We start from the raw sequence: 22,121 nt of genomic DNA, 5'->3' as shown, positions 1-22,121 counted from the left end.
AGTATTGGGTATCTGTACAGATGGACATAAATATATATTCTTATTCTGAATTTGTTGCCAGGAACATGTTTCAAAGTTGGGCCAGGGGGCAACAAAAGAAAGTTGTGGAATGCTCCAAAAACACCTGTTTGGATCATTCCACAGGTGAACAGGTTGATTAATAACAGGTGATAGTATCATGATTGGGTATGAAAGGAGCATCCTGGAAAGGCTCAGTCGTTCAAAAGCAAGGATGGAGTGAGGTTCACCACTTTGTGAACACATGACTGGATAAAAGATGTTACTACATGGGCTCAGGAACACTCTCGAAAGCAGCTGTCACTAAACACAGTTTTTATGTTTTACATGCATCGCTAATTTGGCGTGGTTAGACGAAAAGTGGGAAAACCCACTTGGAACAATGACAAATAACTTTTCAAAATCCTCTAATTCATCATTTCCATGAATGTGAACTGCATTGATGTAATCCTCTGTCTGCCAGTGGCAAGTTCTGTGCATTTACTTTTTAATACATTATCTACCTATAGGCACCATTTTCAGGCTTGATTCAAACCTTCTGACAAAGCCTCATTTTCTATTTTCAAAATACTACCAAAATATAAAAGACACTTGAAAGAAATCAGACTGGGGAGTCCTCAGAGAGCTGCATGAAAACCAGGAATTTGCTGAGAGAGCAAAGAGACAAGAGGAAGGTTGAGAGAGACGATGAAATAACAATAGTTAAGTATGTGTGAATGTAGAAGAAAAATGCATCCTCCACTGTGTGAATGAGACGTGATGTACTCATGAGGGCGGATCCTTCTATCTTGCCAAATGTTCCAAATGTTATTCATGCTAGAAGGAACTCTAGCTTCCTCTCAGCGTGTGTCTCTTTTTCAGAGTCTCAAATCCACAGGCCTTGTGTTTGCCAGCATGGAAATGCTTCTGATGATCAAGCTAATTTAAAAGTGTGCTCTTCAAGTCAAGACACTTCATGATATTTTTATCGGAGAAGAGCCTTTTAAGTAATAATCCAGGACAAGGACTTCTATCACAGAACGCAGCGGTGAGTCCTCCCAGTGCATGCTTGCAAAAGCATCAGCAGAGATTTCTGCTAAACGAAAAGCAGCAGCAGCGATTTGTTTAAAATAAACAGAGAGATGCACGCGGTCGGGCACCGTTGCTGAATCGTTGCCTGTAGCACAACATGGAAGCAGCATCAGCGATTTAATCCTTTACTCTCCGAAAGGACATTTTTCAACCAACACTGTGGTTTAGCGATCGCTGTTTTCTTTGGAGACAGAAAACCAAACGGGAGCTCGCTAACAACTGTTCCAAATGTACTGGCCAGGCAGGCCTCAAAACATACTTTCCTTTAAGCCTCATCAGAACAAGAGCAGAAGGGAAATTTTCTATTGAGATCGTAACTTCTTGTGGGAAAAATGAGGCACGACAAGCACATGAGGCACTGTTACTGTTATTTGTAATGTACGTATGTCACAGTGGGAAATTTGGGTTGAGAAATAGTGAATCTGAATTCGTACCCTGATCTCTAATAAAATACACAGCATGACAGACAGTTGTCGGACACACATGTGTAGAGCTTTCTTGTTCAAGTACAACATGTACTTTTGAGCTATCCTGCAAAAATATCAAACTAAAAAGCATCAAAAACAAACTGTGAAGAGGAAACAATATCCTCGTCCACCACTTTATGTTTGTGCATGCAAATACATATTTAAATGCATGTAAAAATTTGTATTTTCTGCAGTATATTGGAAATGAAAACAAACTTCATGTCACTTTTTCACGCTTTTTCTGGATCTTTTTTTTTTTTTATCACAACTCAAACACCATGAAGATATTGATATACACAGTTTATTATTATTCATTTATCACAGCTTTGCTAGACTTGTCAAACTCTTTTGCACATTGCTGTGGAGGTGTAGCTGCAGAGGAGAAGCAGGCACGATGGTGGTTTTAACATATGAATGATCTAGAGTACTGTTTTGGTGATTGCCTGAGCAGATATACAGGAAGGATTTGACTAAGATACAATTACTGGCATCCTCTCAGCCTGCTGCCGCTTGTGTATCAGCAGAGGGTATACAGGGACTCTGTTGGAGAGGCGTTGTTGATTTTCCCTGTTGATACCTACTCAAGATCAATATCTTCTCAGGTCCCCTTCAGTCCTCTTTCTTTCCAGGGTTAATTGACGGCAATGGGAGGCTCTGGGGATTTGTGGAGACCCTGCCTCCTAATCCTTTCACTTTGTGCGAGATACATGGAGGGCTGCTGACAAGATCTTGAGTTAATTTGGTGCAGAATATAAGTCTCTACGTTATGCAGTCCCGTGGACACACCAGCACGGTCCCACCAAGGGCAAATCACCCCCGCAGAACTGTACAACAACAAGAAATCTCAGAGCTTTAGTTATTTTGCATTCAAATGAATCAGACTGTATTTTCCCTGTCAGGAAAGCAAAGCAGTAATTTATATGATGCCTAGAGGGTCTCTGCTGCTCTCAAAGTCAAGGCTGTGATGTGAGGAGTCACCCTTTGAATATTCCCACAGCATTTTCATACACTGTTTAATAATTCACTCAAAATTATAAGAAATGTGGCAGTGTTTGTAATATACATAACTAGGTCTAATCGTATGCTGAATTTTGTTAAGCTGCCTGGGGCATTTCATTCAACATCATCATACTGCATGCACAGCAGTCACTTAAGACTTGTAAATACACTGCATGGATGGATGTTGACTTTGGATAGTGACCTTGTTTTAAATTGCATATTACAGCATAATCATTGATTTGTTTGATCTTTCAGAAAGCCTTAGGAGATTGTACCAAGAACAGAAGTTGCAACTAATAAAGATCAAACACAGTCGTGCTAATTGAATTTCAGTATGAGTTATTCTTAGGCCAATGGTTCCTTGACCAGCTTCAGATCAAAGTTAAAATAGGTGGTTACATCAGTTGAAAAGCAGAGGTGAAGAGTTCAAAATGCCTGTCAATGAAAGGGTAATTTCTGCCTTCCCTTCATTTCTGCTTTTTATTTCAGCGCAACTGAGCTCACGCCGCTCCTCTCTGGAACGTGTCAAGCGCTGCGATGCCAACGTCCTGAAGAGGCTGTGGAGAAAACAAACAAAGTCTGGACGCCTGAGGTTTGGGACGAGGCCAGATTTGACAAAGCAGTCAGTCATCACTCTCCCAACAATCCTGAAAAACAATGAACACGCCACAGTGGGCCGCCATCTGTTTGGGAGGAGGAACTGTTGTCTGGCTCCCAATATGGTTAGTGAGACATAATATGAGCCGCTGTTATTGCAAAATTCAAATGCTTTTTGTAAATTCAAATGAATTTTGATACTCATTTAGCACAGTTTTGCTGACACAATCTTAGAATTTGGCGCCCTGTTATGTAGCTTTTCTTCAGCTCATTAAAATAGCACACCAGCACAGAAGATGCTCATGAGCTGCAAGTATTAAGTTCAAGAAGTCCAGCAACTGCCTTTTCTTGGGGGTCCTGGAGCAGCAGCAAATTATTATTTTTATGTATTGATTATTGTTGTGGCCATTCAGTCAATAACATGTCTGAAAACAAGCTCACTATCTAAATTCACAATAATGCAAGTGAATGCCTTGCTTAGTTTCATCCAACCGACAGTTCGGACCCTATAAATTCATTATTTTCCTTTAATTTCCAAATGTATAAAAAAGAAAAGCGGCAAATCCTCACATTTAAGGAGCTGGCGTCCATGTGCTCTGTCATGCTGGAAAATACCACACAGTATCAAAAGCTCTACGAAATAAGAACTTTTATTCATAATATATTCATAGTTGTACACAAGTAAAATAAAATGCATATCTATGGTTCCATTGCAATCTCCATAAACAAATCGACAGCATTCTTTTGGTAAATGCTACCCATATACCCTTTCTGTCATGAAAATAGAACAAAAATCAGGGGGAGGTCAAACATTTTGTTTTTATAATCATAAAAAAACATAACATTACCCAACAAATGCATCACTTTGAATAAATAATGGGGGGGAGATCGTTTATCTTCATTAAACGGACCCAACATTCTTTGTGTGCGCTCTGTCTCTGATTTCCTGGATTTTTTTTTTCTGTTGTTGTTGTTGTTTTTGTCTTTTTTTTTTTTTTTTAACTCTTCCAGTGGTCTGTCTAAGCAGTAAAAGCTTTTGAGAGGGAAAACAGGGAGGAGTCTCCAAAGTGTAGCTTAGACACAGTACAGTTAAGTACATAGAGAACAAACAATTTTGGGCACCAATTCATTATATACATTAGATCTGTAGTGTTCTGTAAAGGCATCCATTTTGTTAAATGTACTCTAACGTCCTCGTCATTGTTTGTCCTGACCCCTGTCGGGTCTACGTGACTCCTCGCTTTTCAGTCACTGTCTGTTGTAGATGTCACTGCATCTTCTGTTATCATTGTCATGAGCATCAACAATCTTGAGTCCTGTGTTCAGAGTGAGATCAGGAGTCCTAAGACATGGCTAGAGATATCCAGATCATGGGAATGAAGAGAGAGTGCAGCACTTGCAAAGCAGAACCCCGGCCTTTGATGCACTGGGTGTCCGATTTGGGCTTTTTGGAGCACTTCTTTTTCTTTTTGTTTGACGCTGTAGATGATTCCAGATTGTCTATAAGCTCAGGGTTTAGATTTTCCAAAGACTTGTCCAAGGTGTTGGACAGGGTTCCCAGCGGTCCATCATTCTGCTTGTTCTGGGTCTCGTTTTTCGTTCGTTCCGGCTCCTTATATTTAGTTTTAGACATGTTCTCCTTTTCCTTAAGGGGGTTGTTAGTGATTTGGCGGCTCTTGCCAGACAGGATGGAGGACTTGTCGTTATCTCCAAGGCAACACCTGGGTATGGTGTCTCCAAGAGGATTTTCAGTGGAGGGAAATTTCCCAGACTGTGCCTTGGAACTAAAGAGATTGGTCTGGATTTGGGGTGTTTCCACACACCCCTCCAAGTCTTCACTTTTCAGCCGTTTCAGGTCCTTTCCTGCCAGGAACTCTGGAATATTGCACTCCAACTCAGAGCTGGAACCTTTGAAGCGTTTGAACCAGTCCCACAAGGTCCTCGCCCGGCAGTCACAGATCCACTGGTTCCCATTTAAACGCAAATACTGGAGAGACACCAGAGGGTCCATGGTCTCTCCGGTCAAGACAGTAAGGTTGTTGAAGAACAAGAACAGGGATTTCAGCTTGCCAAGGTCACTAAAAGCCCTTTGTTGGACATAGATAACTTGGTTCTGGTGGAGCAGCAGCCGATCCAGATTGATTAAGCCTCGGAACATGTTGTCTGTGACTATCTTGATTTTGTTATTGTGCAGGTAGAGATAGGTGAGGTTGGCAAGGTCCAGAAAAGTGTCATCATGCAGGGTTAGAATGTTATTGTCCTGCAGGTAAAGGTACTGTAGGGAGAACATTCCTCGAAAAACCCCGATGGGGAGCTCTGACAGGCCACACCTGTGCAGGTGGAGGGTGTGCAGCTTAGTTAAGCCCCGGAAGGCTGTAGGGCTGATGGTGCGGAGTTTGCTGTTATCTCCGATGTCCAGCTCCTCCAGTTTTTCCAAGCCGTAGAAGGCTCCAGCCTCGATGTAGCTGATGTTGTTGGAGTACAGCCAGAGAACAGTGAGATTGTGGCAAGAGCTGAAGCTGGTGGACCTCACCACCGTTAGCTTGTTGCTCTGCAGGAATATCCGCTGGCTCCGCACGGGGATCTCAGTCGGGATGGAAAACAGTCCTTGTTGTTGGCAGGCCACGGTGGGCCTGGGCTCACTATAGCACACACACTTGGCAGGGCAGCTGTCAGTTTGAGGCACAAGGTTCAGCCACATCACCAGAAACAGGAGTCGCCCCCCTATAGAGACAGGAAAAAAAAACAAAAAAAACGTCAGTGGATTAGTAAATAACATATGTAAATATTAGAAGTCACAGTTCTAATATAGTCGCATAGAAAGAGATGAATTCAGGTCAGAGTGTAATGTGCATAAATCTTTGAAAGACAACCCTCCATTTTAATCAGACAACATAATTGGAAAATCAGTCTGATATGGAGCATGAGCATAGCTTTCATAAAGCATAGATTAAATAGATTTTTAACGATTTTTGTATTCACATGCCCCAAAAATACATTTTTAAAAAACATTAAGGACGACGCTGTATGAGCAATATTCAATATGCACAATTTAAGCCAAAGAGACTGCACAAACCACCAAATTAAATAACCAATAAAATCCAAACTGTTTTTATTTATTTATTTATTTTTGCACGAAGAGCAACATTCAGCACATTGCTACAGAACAGAAAATCCTCCCCATAGCAGTGATTCAGCGTGTATTTGAACAGTGGAGTTATTTGGATCCGGGGACACACCTCCTCCCTGCTGATGGGAAGACTTAAACAGCTGAAGAGAGCCCTGTGAAGGCACTCGTTTAAAATCGGGTGTGTGGCCTTTATGTGGAATTAGCCTGCTCTAATAGGGTGGACATAACTAATGGTGTTTCAGCATTCCTGAGGTTGACATTTAGCCTGACGCTGGGAGATAAGCTTTCATGCCAGGCTAAGAGATTGATGCCTGGGGCCACGGTGGAAAGAAGGCTACAGAGGCCCTGCTAGAGTTTCCACTGTGCAGCCATGACTGAAGCATTTTTTATAAGAGCAGCATGAAGATGAGATACACAAGAGGTGTGGTAGCACTCAGAGCGGGGCTTGTAAAGATTCTTGTATGCGTTCGCCCTGAAGGCATCCATGTTTAAAACGAGGCGTATTCCGCATTTGCTTGCATTAATTATTTCTGCTTGTCCTCTGCCATGGCTCAGATCAGCTTGCTACGCGGTGCCACGATGAGAGAAATGGGCTGGGTTACCACATGTGAATGATCACTCCTGATATTACACTATTGCAGGTACAGCTGAGGTAAAAATGCAGTGCATCTATTGGGGCTCACTCATTCCTTCATGTAGAGATGATGGTGTCAAAGTGTCACAGCCATGTCTAGTATCAGCATATAATGGCAGGTACTCTTCCAAATCTCTGAATCCTCTTCAGCACCTGTCCAGACTGAGGATTTCCAATCTCTGCTCCCATGCACATGTGAGGAATCCCAGGCTCGCAGGCGTGACAGGTAGTGAGCCTCTGGAAAAATGCATGAGCCTTACTCAGCCCTCCCTCCATTCCCACTCTCCCTCTTCTCATTCCCCTGCAATGTGTTGTGGTGCAGCTCATCTCTGGACCTTGTTAAACGGAGCTCTGGTGTGGCCTGACAGCAGCCCTCTGCTGCACTTTCCTTCCAATCTCCCTGCTCAGCCGTCAGACTGCCACCGGAAAGCTGTCAAGACTTTCCACTCTTTCTGCATCGCAGCACTTTTCCCTCAGCACTGCCTAACAATAGCAATATTTTATCGCACAACACGCTTCGTGTATCTCCTCTGCCGTCTTCATTTTTTCCCTCTGTGCTGTCTATTCATTAACAGGCTATTTCCACCCACGCCTCGCATGTCAAAGCCCGGTTTCCTCAGCTCTCCGCATAATACGTCTTGTCTTTGTTAGCATCTGTTGAATGGCAGCCTAAGCCCCGCAATGTCATCAACTCCGTCCCAATTATTTTTTGCTCACTAACGGTGCCTTCACATCTGCACCACGCTGATTGCATTACCATATGATGCCAACATAAATCCTAAGTCATGGCTTCCTGACACCTTTGTGCACTTTCACGCTTTCATAGGCGCGTTTCCTAATACCCTGTGCGTGACTTCACAGTCAGACCTCTCACCTTCCACTATGGAGACTTGTGTGCTGTGTTCACACTATTGATCAGCCAACAATGCTGGTCTTTCACCTTTTATTTTCATCTCTACTCTGTCGTCTTCGCTTCAAAGTCATGGCGGAGATTACGCAAAAAAAGGAGCTAATGTTTAGCGGTTTGTCCTCGCAGCTGTTGTTGACACAAACTCTAATATCTTAAAATACAGCATCAAGGTTTAGGGTGAACAAAAAAAAATAATAAATAAAAATCCATTCCTTATCGTCTTTTGCCAGCTTTGGTTTCAGCACTTAATCTTCCCATATCTGCTGTGTCAAAACAAGGCCCCGAGCACTGCCTTCCTGCTGCAGACCCTGCCAGTGGCCTCTCTTCTGAGAGCTGTATTGCTGTACAGTAGCGATCATTACTCTGTTTAAGAGCAGACAAGCCTCTTTGTTTCCTCCTGCCTGACACTGTTGCCCCTTCAGCTTTGAGTAGAGCGCATCACTTCACTCACTCCCTCTCCTCCAAGACAAGCACTGCTATTTACACTAGGAGCCTGACAATATGTGGCAGGTTAAAGAATTGAGGGCGACCGGTGTTTCTTGGTGATACAGCTTCATTGCTTGACTAATTAAATTGTCTGTCAAAGCAATTTCTCCAAAATTGCGTGGCGCTGCTGAGGAACACTCTGGTCACGACATTCAATTGGGCAGATTTCGGTCTTCCACCAGAAATTGGATGTTGGTGAGTGTAGCTTGGATCGTGATATGGCAGCTTCAGGCATGAGAATCTGAGAGACCTGAAATGAAACCTGCTTTGTCCTGCATTAACATCTCACCTTAAAGAATTTCATTAGTGCGGACCGCAGGAGAGTTTTGTCCTGTGGTCAAAAAGAAAAATGAAATACTTTGAGGGGGAAAAAGAGGGACATGAAAGGTTCGGTGACGCAGATAAAAGAATATCAGCTAACTGCGACTTCAAGTCCAAAAATACTGGTGTGAGTTCTCGGCTAGAGGACAGCAGCAAAACACAGAGATGCCCACAGGAGTAGCATGAGTGGGTACAGACAGCTTTGTTTACTTATTGTACGAGTGCATCACTTAGCCAGACTCCTCGCTCATTTGCATGTGTCCCTGGCATGTTTGGAGCTCCCAACAAACTCTCAGCGCGGCTTTGTCTTATTGTGAAAATACAACGCAAATTTAAACCTCCTTCCTCTCGCTCCGAAACCCGCGATGAACACGGAGGGCATGTCGGGACAGTGCATTCAGAGGGCCCCCGATTCATCACGGTGGCTTTACTTTGAAGGGCTGGGGATTGGGCAGGGACAGCTAACATGACAGTCTTATCCCCTTGGCCCGGAGTGGAAGTGATGTCTCTGTCAGAGATGAATCACAGTAGTTTTCCAGAGGGACCTCCTGGCCTCTTTCTGAAATCATACATTATTGTGTTGCTCAGAGGCGGGCCTGCATTTAATATAGTCATGATCCTTCTCTCTAAGGTCACGGATCTTGTGTGAATTCATCCATGCATACATAAATTGTTTTTATATCGCGTTGAAAGGAGTAATTTGGAGAAACGGTATAGGATATGACAGTTGTATGAAGCCTGATTTTGGCGCAGCCAGGGCAGCTACAAATGACTTTGTGAGCAGGGAGTAATAAAGGGCAATAACTCGCAAACTCACCAACACAAAGTTCTTATGAGGAGTGAACACAAAAACATGAAGATTATATTCCTCCACTAACCTCGGTTAGACAGGCAGGTTACTGGGACTCTGCCATCTTGTTTCCTATCAAACATTATCGTACTGTTTTGGTCTGTGCTGATGTCTGTTGTTTATTCCTCTTTTCCTCTCTCAAGCCTGTCATCAATGGCTGACGGTCCTGCTTCCTTCTGCTCTCCCTTCTGTTGCTTGACGTGACATGTGGTCGACTTGGTTATCAAGCCATGCTCGATCCATTTAAATTACGAATAAAGCAGGTAGTTAGCTGCGTTAAAAAATGTTCTTTAATCACACTCACGCCGAACACCAGCAATTGCATCAAAGCTCGGGCGCAGCCTTGATGATTATGACTGGCTTATGAGTTGAAGAGACGCTATCCTGGATGTGAAGCAACCAATTACATGTACTCCCGTTACTGCAAATGAATTCCTTTTTGTCTCCTTAAACCTTCTCTTAAGTGCATTCTAAATCAGTGCCTCTCCTTTCACTCATGCAAAGTTTTTGATAAAAGTGCCACTTTTGGAAAGGCAAGAATTGCAGAGTAGCCTACAGTTACACTGTCATGGCAGACCAGGAGAATATTCCATTTAAGTTTGCTTTGAACCTCTTTTCCCTCATAAGCCTGTGAAAAAGTTTTATTATAGAGAAGAAATGATCTTCACTTTCAAGAGCATCAGTGAATTGCAGAGGGATTGGTTGGTGGGGCATATTCATATGGAAAAGGTTGTGATCAGAAGGCCACATTGGCCCTTTTATGGCTGCCATATTTACCCTGTCACTGAGAGTGCAGTGTTCAAAAGAGCTACTTTACTTCTTTTACTCAGTTTTCAGTGCAATTATTTTTACTTCTAGGTCAAGTAATATTTCTTCACTTGTACATTCCAGGACTTTTTCAACCTTGACGCTGTCTTAATCCGCTTCCTCTTGGCGTCTTCACGACTACAGTGTGATTCTGATTGTAATGAGGAGCGTGCAACCATTTGACCTTTGACTTCAATGACAAGTGGATTCGATGTTTGTTGTTGAAATAGGCTGCCTGTGTTTCTGTATCTCGACACGATTCATCTTCACTCCCCGTCCTAGAGGAGCGCCGGCAAACTCACACACACACATGTCGCAAACACCCAGGCAAGCTCACAAAGACAGATTTGTGCTCTCCCTTACAACATTGATGAACCAGATGCCATGATCTTAAATAAAGATGCACACATCAGATTAAACAGGTTATTTGGGACATGATGGACCAGAGCGTCAGGCTGGAGTCCCTTGGCTAACAATGGAGCGTTGCAGGGGCATCAGTGGCGGCTTCAGCATGCAGACGAGGACACAATTAGAAGATGAACGGGGGGACAGATGAGGTCCTGTTTGACACACATCTGACACAGCACTTGCCCAAGCAGATGGCTCATGAATAACTGAGGGAACCGGAGGTCGGCAGGCAGAAGGAAAAACAGAGCCAGAGCCACAGTGCGTGTGTGTGTGTGTGTGAAGGAAAAGCAGGTCTTCGTAGATCTGTACGCATGTGTGGGAACATGTGTGCACATACTGTACATGGATGTCTCCTCTTTTCTGCAAGGAAGATGAAAATCGATAGCAGCGGCCATTCAGTAAATGCCTCTGTTTCGGCAGTAGGCAGGTTGTCATATGACACTACTGAGAAGTGACAGCGGTAACAATAGAGAGTCGGCGGGCAATATCCCGACAGCGAGAGAATGAGCTTGCAATCAGAGGGCTGTCGGATCGAATCCCCGCTCGGCTGGCGAACAATCGGAAGATAAAGTGCAAGTGAAGAGTTCTCCCTTTCAACAACTGCCATCAAATTACCATCGACCCCTGAGTGATGTAGTGACCTCCCAGCTGCTCAAACGCTCACAGCGGGATATCAGTCAGGACTGTGTTGTGCTCAACATTTACAAACTGCTGTTGCTGTATACGGTGGTGGAAGGTAGCTTGATAAAGTAAATTTACTCAGTGCTACTCTTAAGCACACTTTTGAAGTACATGCACTTTAATTTTGTGCCACTTTAGAGTTGTACTTCACATTATTTCAAAGCCAAATGTTGTTCTTTTTGCTCCACTTTAACAGCTAGTTACTTATATTTTACATACAAACTGTATCATCAGCTCATAGAACATGAAATATTAAAGATTAAATTACCTAGTAGGATAGGTGAAAGTGAACCTAAGTATTTTACATTGTGGTAGTTAGTTAAGATGACACTGATTTAGTATTGCACTTCTATTAAATTTGCAGTGGGGGACTGAAAAAGATATTTTAAAAGAGCAGTCAAAATCGATGCAGCAGTGGCTGAGATATTCTGACTTTTAGTGCCTTAGGTCAAGCTCCAGAAACGATTGATCCCACACCTACTACTGCAAATCGATAACCATCCTTTATTTGCCCTTCCTGCCTGGTAAATGCCCGTGTCTTTCAAACCCCATGGCTTCCATGGAAGGCTTTCCGTTACAAATTTGTAGTCTACAAGTTAAGGTTGAGATAGTCAAGGCTTGCATTCGGAATCATTTTCTCAGACTGGATAAAGCTCCTCCAGAGCCAAAGGAAACTTTAACTGTTTTCACAGGCTGTGTAGCACTGCTCATGACTGTTACACAGTTTCTGGCATGCACAAGTGGTGAAGTGTCCCTTTAAGTAAAGGATGGATAGTTTTTACACTTCTGACTGTAAGTAGGGGCAACTATTAATCAACTTAGTTGCAAAAATGACAATGCTTTTTCTTCTAAGTTGCATTTGAAGAAGACTGAAATAGAGTTAGGTATGCTTAAATGCCACTAGAGTGGATTAATTGTAGTGTGGTGGCAGAGAGCCACTGGATTAGGGGGCAAAAATGGCACACTCCTCATAACTCTATTGTATAGTTGGCTGCAAACCAAGTCGCCCTCACTCCTGCCACAGCTCACTATGTAATGTTCCACGGAAGGCATTGGGAGTCAAGTCTACCCGTGAGGTTTTGCAGAATGGCTCAAATCCAGCTTTGTACCCGCCTCCACGTGTCACAGACATGGACAATTTCCACATGTGAAACCATGTAAAATGCATAATTCAAGTAATGTAAGCTGAAAATAATGCCGGCATCCGCCGAGCATGAGTGTGTGGGGGTGTCCAGATGCACTCTTCAAGCCACAGAGGAGCAAAAATTTGGAATGCCCTACTTTGGGTTTTGTGCCGCGCGGTCTGCCGGTAGTGCAGCCAAGCATTTTTGCTTAACAGAGTGTATAAGGCTTTATCTTATCTACACATGGCTGGAGAGAAAATAAATGAGGGTAGTTGCTACAGTGCACGCCCCATGTGTCTTGGTGTTGCTCTCAGGCAGACTTTAACACAGGTGTTAACAACATTAGCAGGCTTCTTTTTTTGGTTAAAACAGTATGTGTCATCCTCCTCAAGTACTAAGAGGATTTGTGTGAAAATCTACCGTGCAAAGAAACACAGCAATGAGGAAATAGCATTATATCAGAGACTTAAACTCACATAATATCAAGCAGCCCGACCAAGTGTTTTAACCAAGCTCTTGGCTGCAAATGCTGGGCCCTGTACGTCATTACGTCTTATGGTTGTGCCTTATATGGCTATTTCCAGGATAGGCTGCTTTGAAACGTTTGGTGCTACGTTTGGTTTGTGAGTGTTGCTATGCATGTTTGTGCATGTTAAAGGAAGTCTGCAACTTGAGTTTTTCATTATATGTAAGAGTCTTTTCCTCATAGTTAACTGCATGTGGATGGATAGAGGACAATGTGTTCCAGTAATAGGACAATATAAGGACAAAACTGAGAGCTAATAATGATAAAAACTCATGGATTTGTTGTTTTTCCCATCAAATCCATGAAAAAATGTTCCCATTTTCCATTTTTTTGTTTACAAATTGTTAATTCTACCTCAGTTATTAACATTTCTTCTTTTCACTGTACTCATTGCCAACTGAGCTCTAACTCGATTTAGTAAGTGGTGTTAAATCCAACAGTATGTGTATCATGTGCATGCGCTCCCCTTTGACTATGACTCTGAGAAGGTGAGTGTATCATATATTGAGTGAGGTCCTTACATTTCATGATTCACCACTCCCAAAATCGGTCCCTCATGCAGTTCTGAGTCTCTCGTGTCAACAATTTGAAATTGCTGAGGGATGCGAGCCCTCACAGTTAATGCACTGCACTGGCATGAAAGCAAATGAGGCCTAATGAATCACTGTTGTATCATCTAAAAAGGATAGCCCTGGTAAATATTCCATGATAGCTTCAGATAATGCGAACACCTCCTCATGTGAAGTGTCAGCTGGAGAGGGGAAGAGCGGTGGCAGCATCCACGGGCAGCCCCGTACATTTGCGCATGTGAAGATGAGAAAGCGCGTTGAGGTGGTCTGAGCAGCGAACGCGCTGTAATGAGTGCTTACACAGGTTGACGCTCGTTTGATGACACTGTATGCTGTGCCTACTTTGCTGTAGGCACAAGAATGAGCTATTCTCTTTTCAAGGCCTGGAAGTGGAGCGGGTGCAAACATTATACACTCCACATCTTTCTGACAGCTTCATTACTACAGAATTCCTGTGTTTGGCAGCGGCCCTCTTAGACTGGCACTTGTTGTGCTTGTCGAAAAGAAACTAGCTCCGGATGAAGTGTTGTGTTTGTGTGAGTTGCAATTGGGGAAAAAATACATCAAACAAGCACTTAATCTTTGACCGGTCTAGACTAAACCAAAGTCATTCTCTGAGTAATCTATTTAGTTGGTTTGGAGGATTGCTGTGTAGGAAGGCGTAGCTGTAGAGGAAACCAAAGGATTTCTAAATTGCCAGCACCTTTGCTGCTTTGTTCCTGACACAGACTCTCTGCTTAACCTTGCAAAGCCCTTGTGCCCAGGATAGAAACAATTGCAAGCACACACATTAGTCATTCCAAGGTTATGCATAGGTGAATGTACTGTACAGCACAGAGTGGTATTTTGAGTAGGCAGAGTTCTCATTCATGTGGAATCGCAATGAATGATACAGGTAGATCCACTGCCTGAGGCGAGAAGTGGTGAAAATGAGCTTGAGAATGCTTCACAAGACAAACCATTATTGACACCCTTTTTACTGCCATAATGTGTCATCTAACCTTCATCACTCTTCTCTGGTTTCGCAGTATTGCACTTCGCTGGATTGGCCAGCTGACTATGCAGACTGGCTGCAAATGTGTCATATGTAATCACCTCAGACTGACTGAGACTGGACAAGCCCAGAAAGATGCGCTTTAACCAGCAAGTGTGGCTTCAGAGGACCGTAAACATCACTGAGCTCATCCTCACTGAAGTGGATACGATGTAAACTATTCCCATATGCAGCGCGCACTATTCCCATATGTCGTGACATGCATACAAAACATGCACACGCACACAGATCAACTTGGTTCAGAAGATTTGAGCACGCGATCGCATCTGCTGCAACATTATCCACACATGCAATTGAACGTGCGGATGTTGTTCACGACATTTTAAAATAATCTCAGTTAAAATAATCAAAATGCATTAATAAGACTGGAGGATACATTGTCCTGAAATGGAGAAAGTAGAAAGGGTGACTGTCACTGCATTACTAGGTATTTAAAGCTGTTAAAATATGTACTCTTATATTAACCATGGATCACTGCGTGACTGTGAAAGGGGTTGTTTGATGTGACAAACCCACAGAGTATAATCACCTGACTCCGCAGTTCCCCTCAGCTCTAAAAAGCATTTTTTTTATTGCAGCTCAATGGTTTAGTTTTACTTCCCACCACTTTAGTGTTTTTGTTTAATCTCGCCGCACTCATCAGTGACAAAGTTAGCGACGAGCTGGTGAACATATCTGACCATTTATTAGCTAAAAATACAGATTTTTCTCTCAGGAGCTGGTGCTGCGCAAAAAAGAGCAAATAGAGTGAATATTATAGCCACAGGACTCCAAAGTAATGCTAATGTTGCTGCATGTCTGCTGGATGTGCAAAAAGGAAACTGTCATATCAACTTAAAAGTTGTAAATATGTCAAAGATGTGTTTGCAGCTTGTTTCTCCTTATACATTTTATGTACATAGTAGGTTTTTAATATTACTTAAATCTAATATCCTCCTCTTCCAACATCTGTGACTATTTTCAGTCACAGTGAGGTAGTTTTAACAATTCTTTAACATTTTGTTGTGGATGTTCATTTAGCTATTTCTATGTTGGAGCTGGCCACCTATGTCTAGTCCTCATTGGATAACTGATAAAGAAAATAAGTATGCATTCATTAAAACGCCCTGTGCCGAAACATGCAGGTTTAATACAGACTTTTCCAGTAAGTCAGTTGGTTGCTGTTGACGTTAAAAGATAGACAGGCTGACATAGCTCAGCTTGAGATGACATGCTGTACAGCACAGCGCTCATCAGGCTGTTATTTGCGATGCTAGCCACGCCGTGACATGTGAGAGAGCGTTCATTTGATAGAGATGAAAGGCGGAATCACGTGGGATACACGGCCCGCGTCTGCTGGAAGACCGGGACATTTTAATGACGTGTGAATGACAGAGAGCGACCCGATTGACGTCCACGGAAGGGAAAGTCGATGAGGTCTCGTGCGGGGGAAGATGAATGAGGCAGATAGCTGGGATGAGGTGGGCAGGTGGCGCCCCGTTCGCAGTCTGTGGTGACTGACCGCTTTGTTGCTGTGCGGGTGGTATTTACATGGTCTGTTTCATCACATCAGGACGTCTGCATGCCTAATCTCTCAACTCCTATTTACAGCAGATTCGGTTACACCATCTCACACGACACGCACTCTCATGCACCGTCTCGTTACGTAGCCATTAGCTATCCATTATCTCGCACAACGACTGTTTAATTCCTTTTTGGCCCCTGTGCATGACTCATCAGACACGCAGCGGAAGGGATGCAGAGACACAATGTGCCCACAAGCGTCTGTAAGAAATCGCCAGGGGACGAAAAGATGTCCCGAGACGAGCAGAAAATGGAGACAATAAAATAAATAAATAAATTAGGTAGATCATTGTGCAAGTGTTAACTAATTCTGGCCAGCTTTCTTGTAGATCCATCTATTTTGGATGTGTAGGCAGCCCTGGAGGCATGTTGACCTGAAAAAGACAAACCTCTCTCTTCCTTTCATCTTTTGAGTCAGTTCCTGCAAGCAAATGTATTAGGGCCAATAACACAAGGCCTACTTCTGCTGTTCCCTCTAACAAGAGCAGCCTTCTCAGCAGTGTTTTGCTCCCATCACATTGGATTTTTCTCTTTCCGAAATAGTGCTGTCAGAGGGATATGTTGGGATCTGTTGCGCAATGAAAACTATTGAAAATCTGGTAAATATCTGTGGAGGCTGCAATACTCTCTGTGAGTGTGTGTGGGTGGACTTTTGACATCAGTGAGGTATAGGATCCCATATCTTGCCATGCCTCCACATACGTCTGATTCATTCTCTGTGCTGGACCTTCCACTTAAACCCAAAGCATGTGAAAACTGCAGCTTTGAAACTGAATTTGACCGCTTCTGTTGGCTCAAACAGTATTGACTGTATATATTACAGCACAGCAGAGAATAGAGACCTTCATGCACACTATAAGGTCTCCATTCTGTGCTTTGAAGAGAGAACCACGGCAGCATTTTGACTGAAAATGAAACACCACTGGAGTGGAGTTACAGAACTGAGTGAATAACAAGAATACTCATATTTATTTGTAGAGCAAATGGAAAAAAAAAGTGGACCAGATCAAAAATAAAATAAAGTACAAGATAATCCATGTTGATGCTCAGAATAGGGAGGGAAAGTCAAAAAGGGACATGTCAGAGAAAGTCTCAGCACTTTCACGTCAAGGTTACAGCACTGCTTGTCAGGAAAGGTGAGCAAGTTTCCCAAAGTTGACTTTCATAAACATCGCTTTGAATACTGCACAGAAGACGATGGCCATCTGCTCCTCTTTTCTCATTTTTTTTCTGTTGTAAATGTCAGAGAATCCATAAGCAAGTTGGCAATCTTATCTGTCGGCAAGAGATCAGGCGCTACCTGACTGCAGGATCTCTGCAGTGCACCACAGCAAAGGCACACTTAGTGACTTTCGGAGCTGTGCGCATCTTCAATTTGGATTCCTCTTTTAGTTTCACTGAGTAAGGGAGTGGGATAATGGGCCCTTGCAGCGGATATTTTCTTTAGGGATATTTTCATTTTTACCTCACCTCGCCCCCAATAAAGGAATAGAAACAGCTGCGGCCTGGTTGGTTTAATAAGCCCACTTCAGAGAGGGTCTTATAGTGTGCGCTCCCTCCTTTGGAAGAATTGTGGAAGACTTGTGCATTATTTACCACCCGCCTCAGTACCGCCGCACCCTGCGCAGACAAAGCGGCCTACTGCAGGAAAATGGATTTTTCTGCAGAGGAGCTCAGATAAGAAGGATAGAGGGAGTGAAGGATAGAAAACAGAAAAGCAGGGGATGAAGACAGAAAGACATTAGGAACACCCCCACTCAGCCAAGCCCGGAATCAGTTAAATTTCTTCACACCAGCCTGTCTGCTATCTCCTCCTCTTCCTCCCTGTTGGCCTGATAAGGGCAGTTCTTTACATCAGAGGCTTCCACGGATCAGTCACCTTTTTTACTGGAAAGGTCGAGCACTGGCCCAAAGCTCAGCTCAAGCTGGGAAGTCATCATTCCTGCTCTTTATCTCCCGGGTGAGGGATGATCCAAGGCTGAGTGCCATGCCAGTCTGCCCCCAATATGCCCTCTAACCTCTTCAACATCTCCCTCACACCTCCCTGGGCTGCATCCAGAGAGATAGGGGGAGAGCCGGTGACGTGTGAGCACCGGTTTCACAACACCTTACGGCAGAGCGGCAATCAGATAAGACCAGAGTAAAGATCCAATAGTGGCAAGTCGTCACGGTGGCAGTATCTGAGCACTGGGTTGGTCAGGCTATCTCCTCGCTTCGGAACAAGTGAGCCACGAGATGAGGAGAAGGGATAAACACGTCGGCATATGGCAGCCACCTGAGACTTTACCCTACCTCCCAGAAAACAAGAATCTCCTGCAATATGCACACGCCGCTTCCCTGGATTCCATCACAGGTGTGTTCATGTGAAGTTGTGAAAGTGTGTATCGCTGTTGTTGTCACAGTCCCAAAACGACTGTAGCACTGTAAGTGATGCGCTGGCGCAATTTGCGTGTCACTGTACTGTGGGACAACCCTACTGACAAGACTTCCTGCTTTGCTGCCTGGGTAATGAGTCATTCCAGCCCTGGAGAAAAACAATCTGGTATTTTTAAACTGCATCCTTCAGCTGTTCCTTCCTCCCTTGAGCTCCAGCTTGTAAGCTCTTGGTGACTTGTAATATGAATGCCATTTCTGGTGCTCGTGCTAATGGGCCTGATATGCAGGAATAATACAAATGCATTGCAGTGCTTTTAATGGTACTTATGGTCCATCCATGCCCTGCTGATTAAGACTTAATGCTCTGCACAATGCAACAAAGTGCGAGTACAAAAATTAACAAGTAGACTGTCATGTCAGGTAATAACACTTTTGAATACTGCAAAGAAGAAAACAGTATTAGCATGTGTGAGGAAAAAACACCTCAATTTCAGGAGCTAAATAGTACAGGACAAGCATGTGAGTATTGATTCATAGAATAAATGTGGGTGGAAATGAGAGACATAAAGCTAAAGAGATTCTGTCCCTAAATTACACAGCACATCAACTATTAAACAGCAACAGCAAATCTTCCATCCTCTTTAAATGGAGCAGGGAGCTTTATCAGGGATGGATACAGTGACATCAGTGGAGGAAGTGTTCAGACCCTTGACCGAACTGAAAGTCGAGGTATTCTAAAAGTTTTGTCCATGTATGCATGGTAAATGAAATTATATATATGTATGAAATTATGTAAGTGAGAATAATGATGTCCTGATTTACTTTATTAATTGAGTTCTTTGTGTGATGCTTGTGCTCCGATTTGTCATATTGTCTTTTTAATATTTCAATAATATGTAATATAGAAAAAAAGAAAAATCAATGTCTGATTGCAGCACTAGTTAAGTGTTGAAACAGCTTTTGGATTATTGTCTTTAAATGAGCATCTCACACCAGATGTTCTATGTGATGATGTAGAGCAGAAGTATAAACTATCATAACCTGGGAATGCCTTAAAATAGTGCTTACATTAACACGCTGGAATTTTGATCTTTTGATGTGTGTGAAAAGGTGCTTGCATGGTTCTGTGACCGGTTGTCCATGCATCCTTGTCTAGGCCAATATCTCAATAATATCTCGAACATGTGGCTCAGTCGATGTTGACGCATCTAGAGACTGGTTGTCAAGCATTTCATGCTAGTCCACTTTTATAATTAACATCCTTTAGCTGATTGTTTGTGTTAACATATATGGCAGATTGTATACTCTTTTGTCAACGTGATGTACTCGTATTAGCTGATGGTTTGTACATGTGCCTCTTCGCATTATGCATATGTTTGCAGGCCGCATGTGGCACGCGGCCCTGACAAGCAACAAGAAAGAAACAGACAGCGCAGGACGAAATCCCTCTTGATCCCGACTTATATGGAAACCTGTAAAGTCTCTTCTCTCCATCTGCATTCTGCGTAGAGAGGTGCCAGCGTTGTGCTGCATCACCTGAGCAGCCATCACCTGACAGCGGGGATTTCAATCATTGCGCTGAGCTCGTAACCCATCTCCACCACCGCCTCGCTCTTACTCCCAACGCAGCCGCCCGCCACTGTCATGCTAATTTACGAGCGCACGCTGATGTGAGCACTCAAGTTTTAAAGCTTTCTCATGGACCCCATCATGGGCTGGCAATTAAAGTTGCGCATGATTTGAAACAGGAGCACAAAAGACGTTAGTTTTGCACTCTCCTGAGGAAGCTCGGCACAAAGGTCGCAAGACAACAGTGCGTGGTTACACACATGTGTCTTCCAAAAGGAAAAACAGCTCAGGGGCAGGTAATGCAGGGAGAGTTAGTTACAGTTCATGTAGCTTCACAGGTATACCGGCGCATTTCTACAGGGCATCCAGAAAAAGCCGTGCAGCGACTGAAGTGGTTAACAATAGATTATGTTTGCTCTTCCACTTTTGTTGGCTGTATCTATGGTAAACCGCCTCCGGTAAAGTAGAGTAAACAAGAAGAGGCTCTGTGTCTGCTCTGAGCAACAAATCATGCTCCCACAGATTATCATTAGTCTCACCAGCCAGCAGTAAGCAAGACAAGAGCCTTGTGCCGCAATGAATTGAACACAAGTTCAGTCATACGAAAGAGCAACAAATCACAGTGTGTGTGTATTACCTTTGTGCATGAGTCCATATTAACCAGCACAACACCTTTGTAGGCTAATCTTGATCTGCACAAGGCTCTGCATGGGATTTTGAAAACAAAGCACTTTGCACTTTCAGAGCTCACCGGGAGCTTCTGGAGCTTCCACACTTTCTCATGATCATGACATGCCATTTATGATTAATGGCATTGCTGGCTGGGCCAAGATAAGAGCTCAATTAGCTGTGTGGGCAAGGACCTTGACTCCATCTCCAGCAGCTAATCCCATGGCTTTTGTTATGATTAGCAAGAGCGGAGTTTTAATCTTGGCTTCTGAGTGGATGGCATTGGCCCAAACACGACGGATTCATTCGCAGTTAAGAATGCACTTCTGCTTCAAGTGGCACAATTCTGCACTGCACGATGGCGGCCGCATTGATGTTTATCCCCACCCCGATCTACCAATCTATGCCATTCATGTGCTTTTGCAATGTCAGAGGCAGCATTAATTGGCAGGGAATTAAATTAAGGCTTTTAAGTGAAATTAATTCATCCACCTTGTTAATATTTTAGCAAGAGGAGCCTCTTGAGAGTTACCATCCGCACGAGCCCACTCATCCTCCTGGAGGGGATGTCCTGCCTACATGCTTGAACCGATGCTGGTTTCCTACAAACATATTTCTGGCTACCCCAGCGTTACCCAGGGAATTTTGCTGAAGCCCATAATCTCTACAGAACTTGGAGACTGTCAAACGACTGTGGATCTCAGAGTACTATAGCACAAAGAGGTCCCCTGATGTAGCTCTTAATAATTCACCAGTTATCCGGTGAAAACAGTCAAGGACAATTTTTTCAATCATACAGCTTTAATTTGGTATGAAAACTTTGAGCGAGGCATTATGATGATTCTTGATGAAATATTTAGCAAAAAGGATAAACCTTTCGAAGGATAAGGGGCAATGCTACAGTAAGCAGGGAGGTATAGGAATGAGATGGGAGATCTGTGCATGCAACATGATATATTAGTGTTCATCTGTGCAGTTAGAAAGCGCAACGTGTTAGAGATCTACTGTGGTAGTCTTTTCTGCAGTAAAACCCATCTTGCATGATGCTGCACTTTGTAGCACTCACGCTCTGCAGGGGGAAACGTAGCGCACCATCTGTTCACCGATCCCCAGGAACAAAACAACAGACAGACCAACACAGCAGACAGACCAGCAGACACAGGCGGGCACCACTCCCGCACCAGCAAAGGATTGTGGGAAGCAGGGAGGCAGCAACACAGACGCGGGGCAGCTAAATGTGGGATGAAAGCAGTCATCAGCTGCTAGGATTTGATCAGGAGGCCTGAGCTGAC

At 43.5% G+C, this 22,121-nt stretch overlaps 1 protein-coding gene across 1 annotated transcript in view; it reads right to left on the bottom strand.

The window, feature by feature from the left end:
* Positions 1 to 4,085: 4,085 nt before the first annotated feature.
* rtn4r (reticulon 4 receptor) overlaps positions 4,086 to 22,121 on the bottom strand; it is a 41,148-nt gene continuing 23,112 nt past the window's right edge. Inside the window, exon 2 of the mRNA XM_041937681.1 lies at positions 4,086 to 5,876. Within this exon, the coding sequence (XP_041793615.1) occupies positions 4,495 to 5,876 (1,382 nt within the window). The 3' untranslated portion in view covers positions 4,086 to 4,494. The remainder of the gene's footprint in view (positions 5,877 to 22,121) is intronic.

The sequence above is a fragment of the Chelmon rostratus genome, chromosome 5 (genome assembly GCF_017976325.1).
Source record: "Chelmon rostratus isolate fCheRos1 chromosome 5, fCheRos1.pri, whole genome shotgun sequence".
Classification (NCBI taxonomy): domain Eukaryota; kingdom Metazoa; phylum Chordata; class Actinopteri; order Chaetodontiformes; family Chaetodontidae; genus Chelmon; species Chelmon rostratus.
This window is presented reverse-complemented; position numbering and strand designations above follow the sequence as displayed.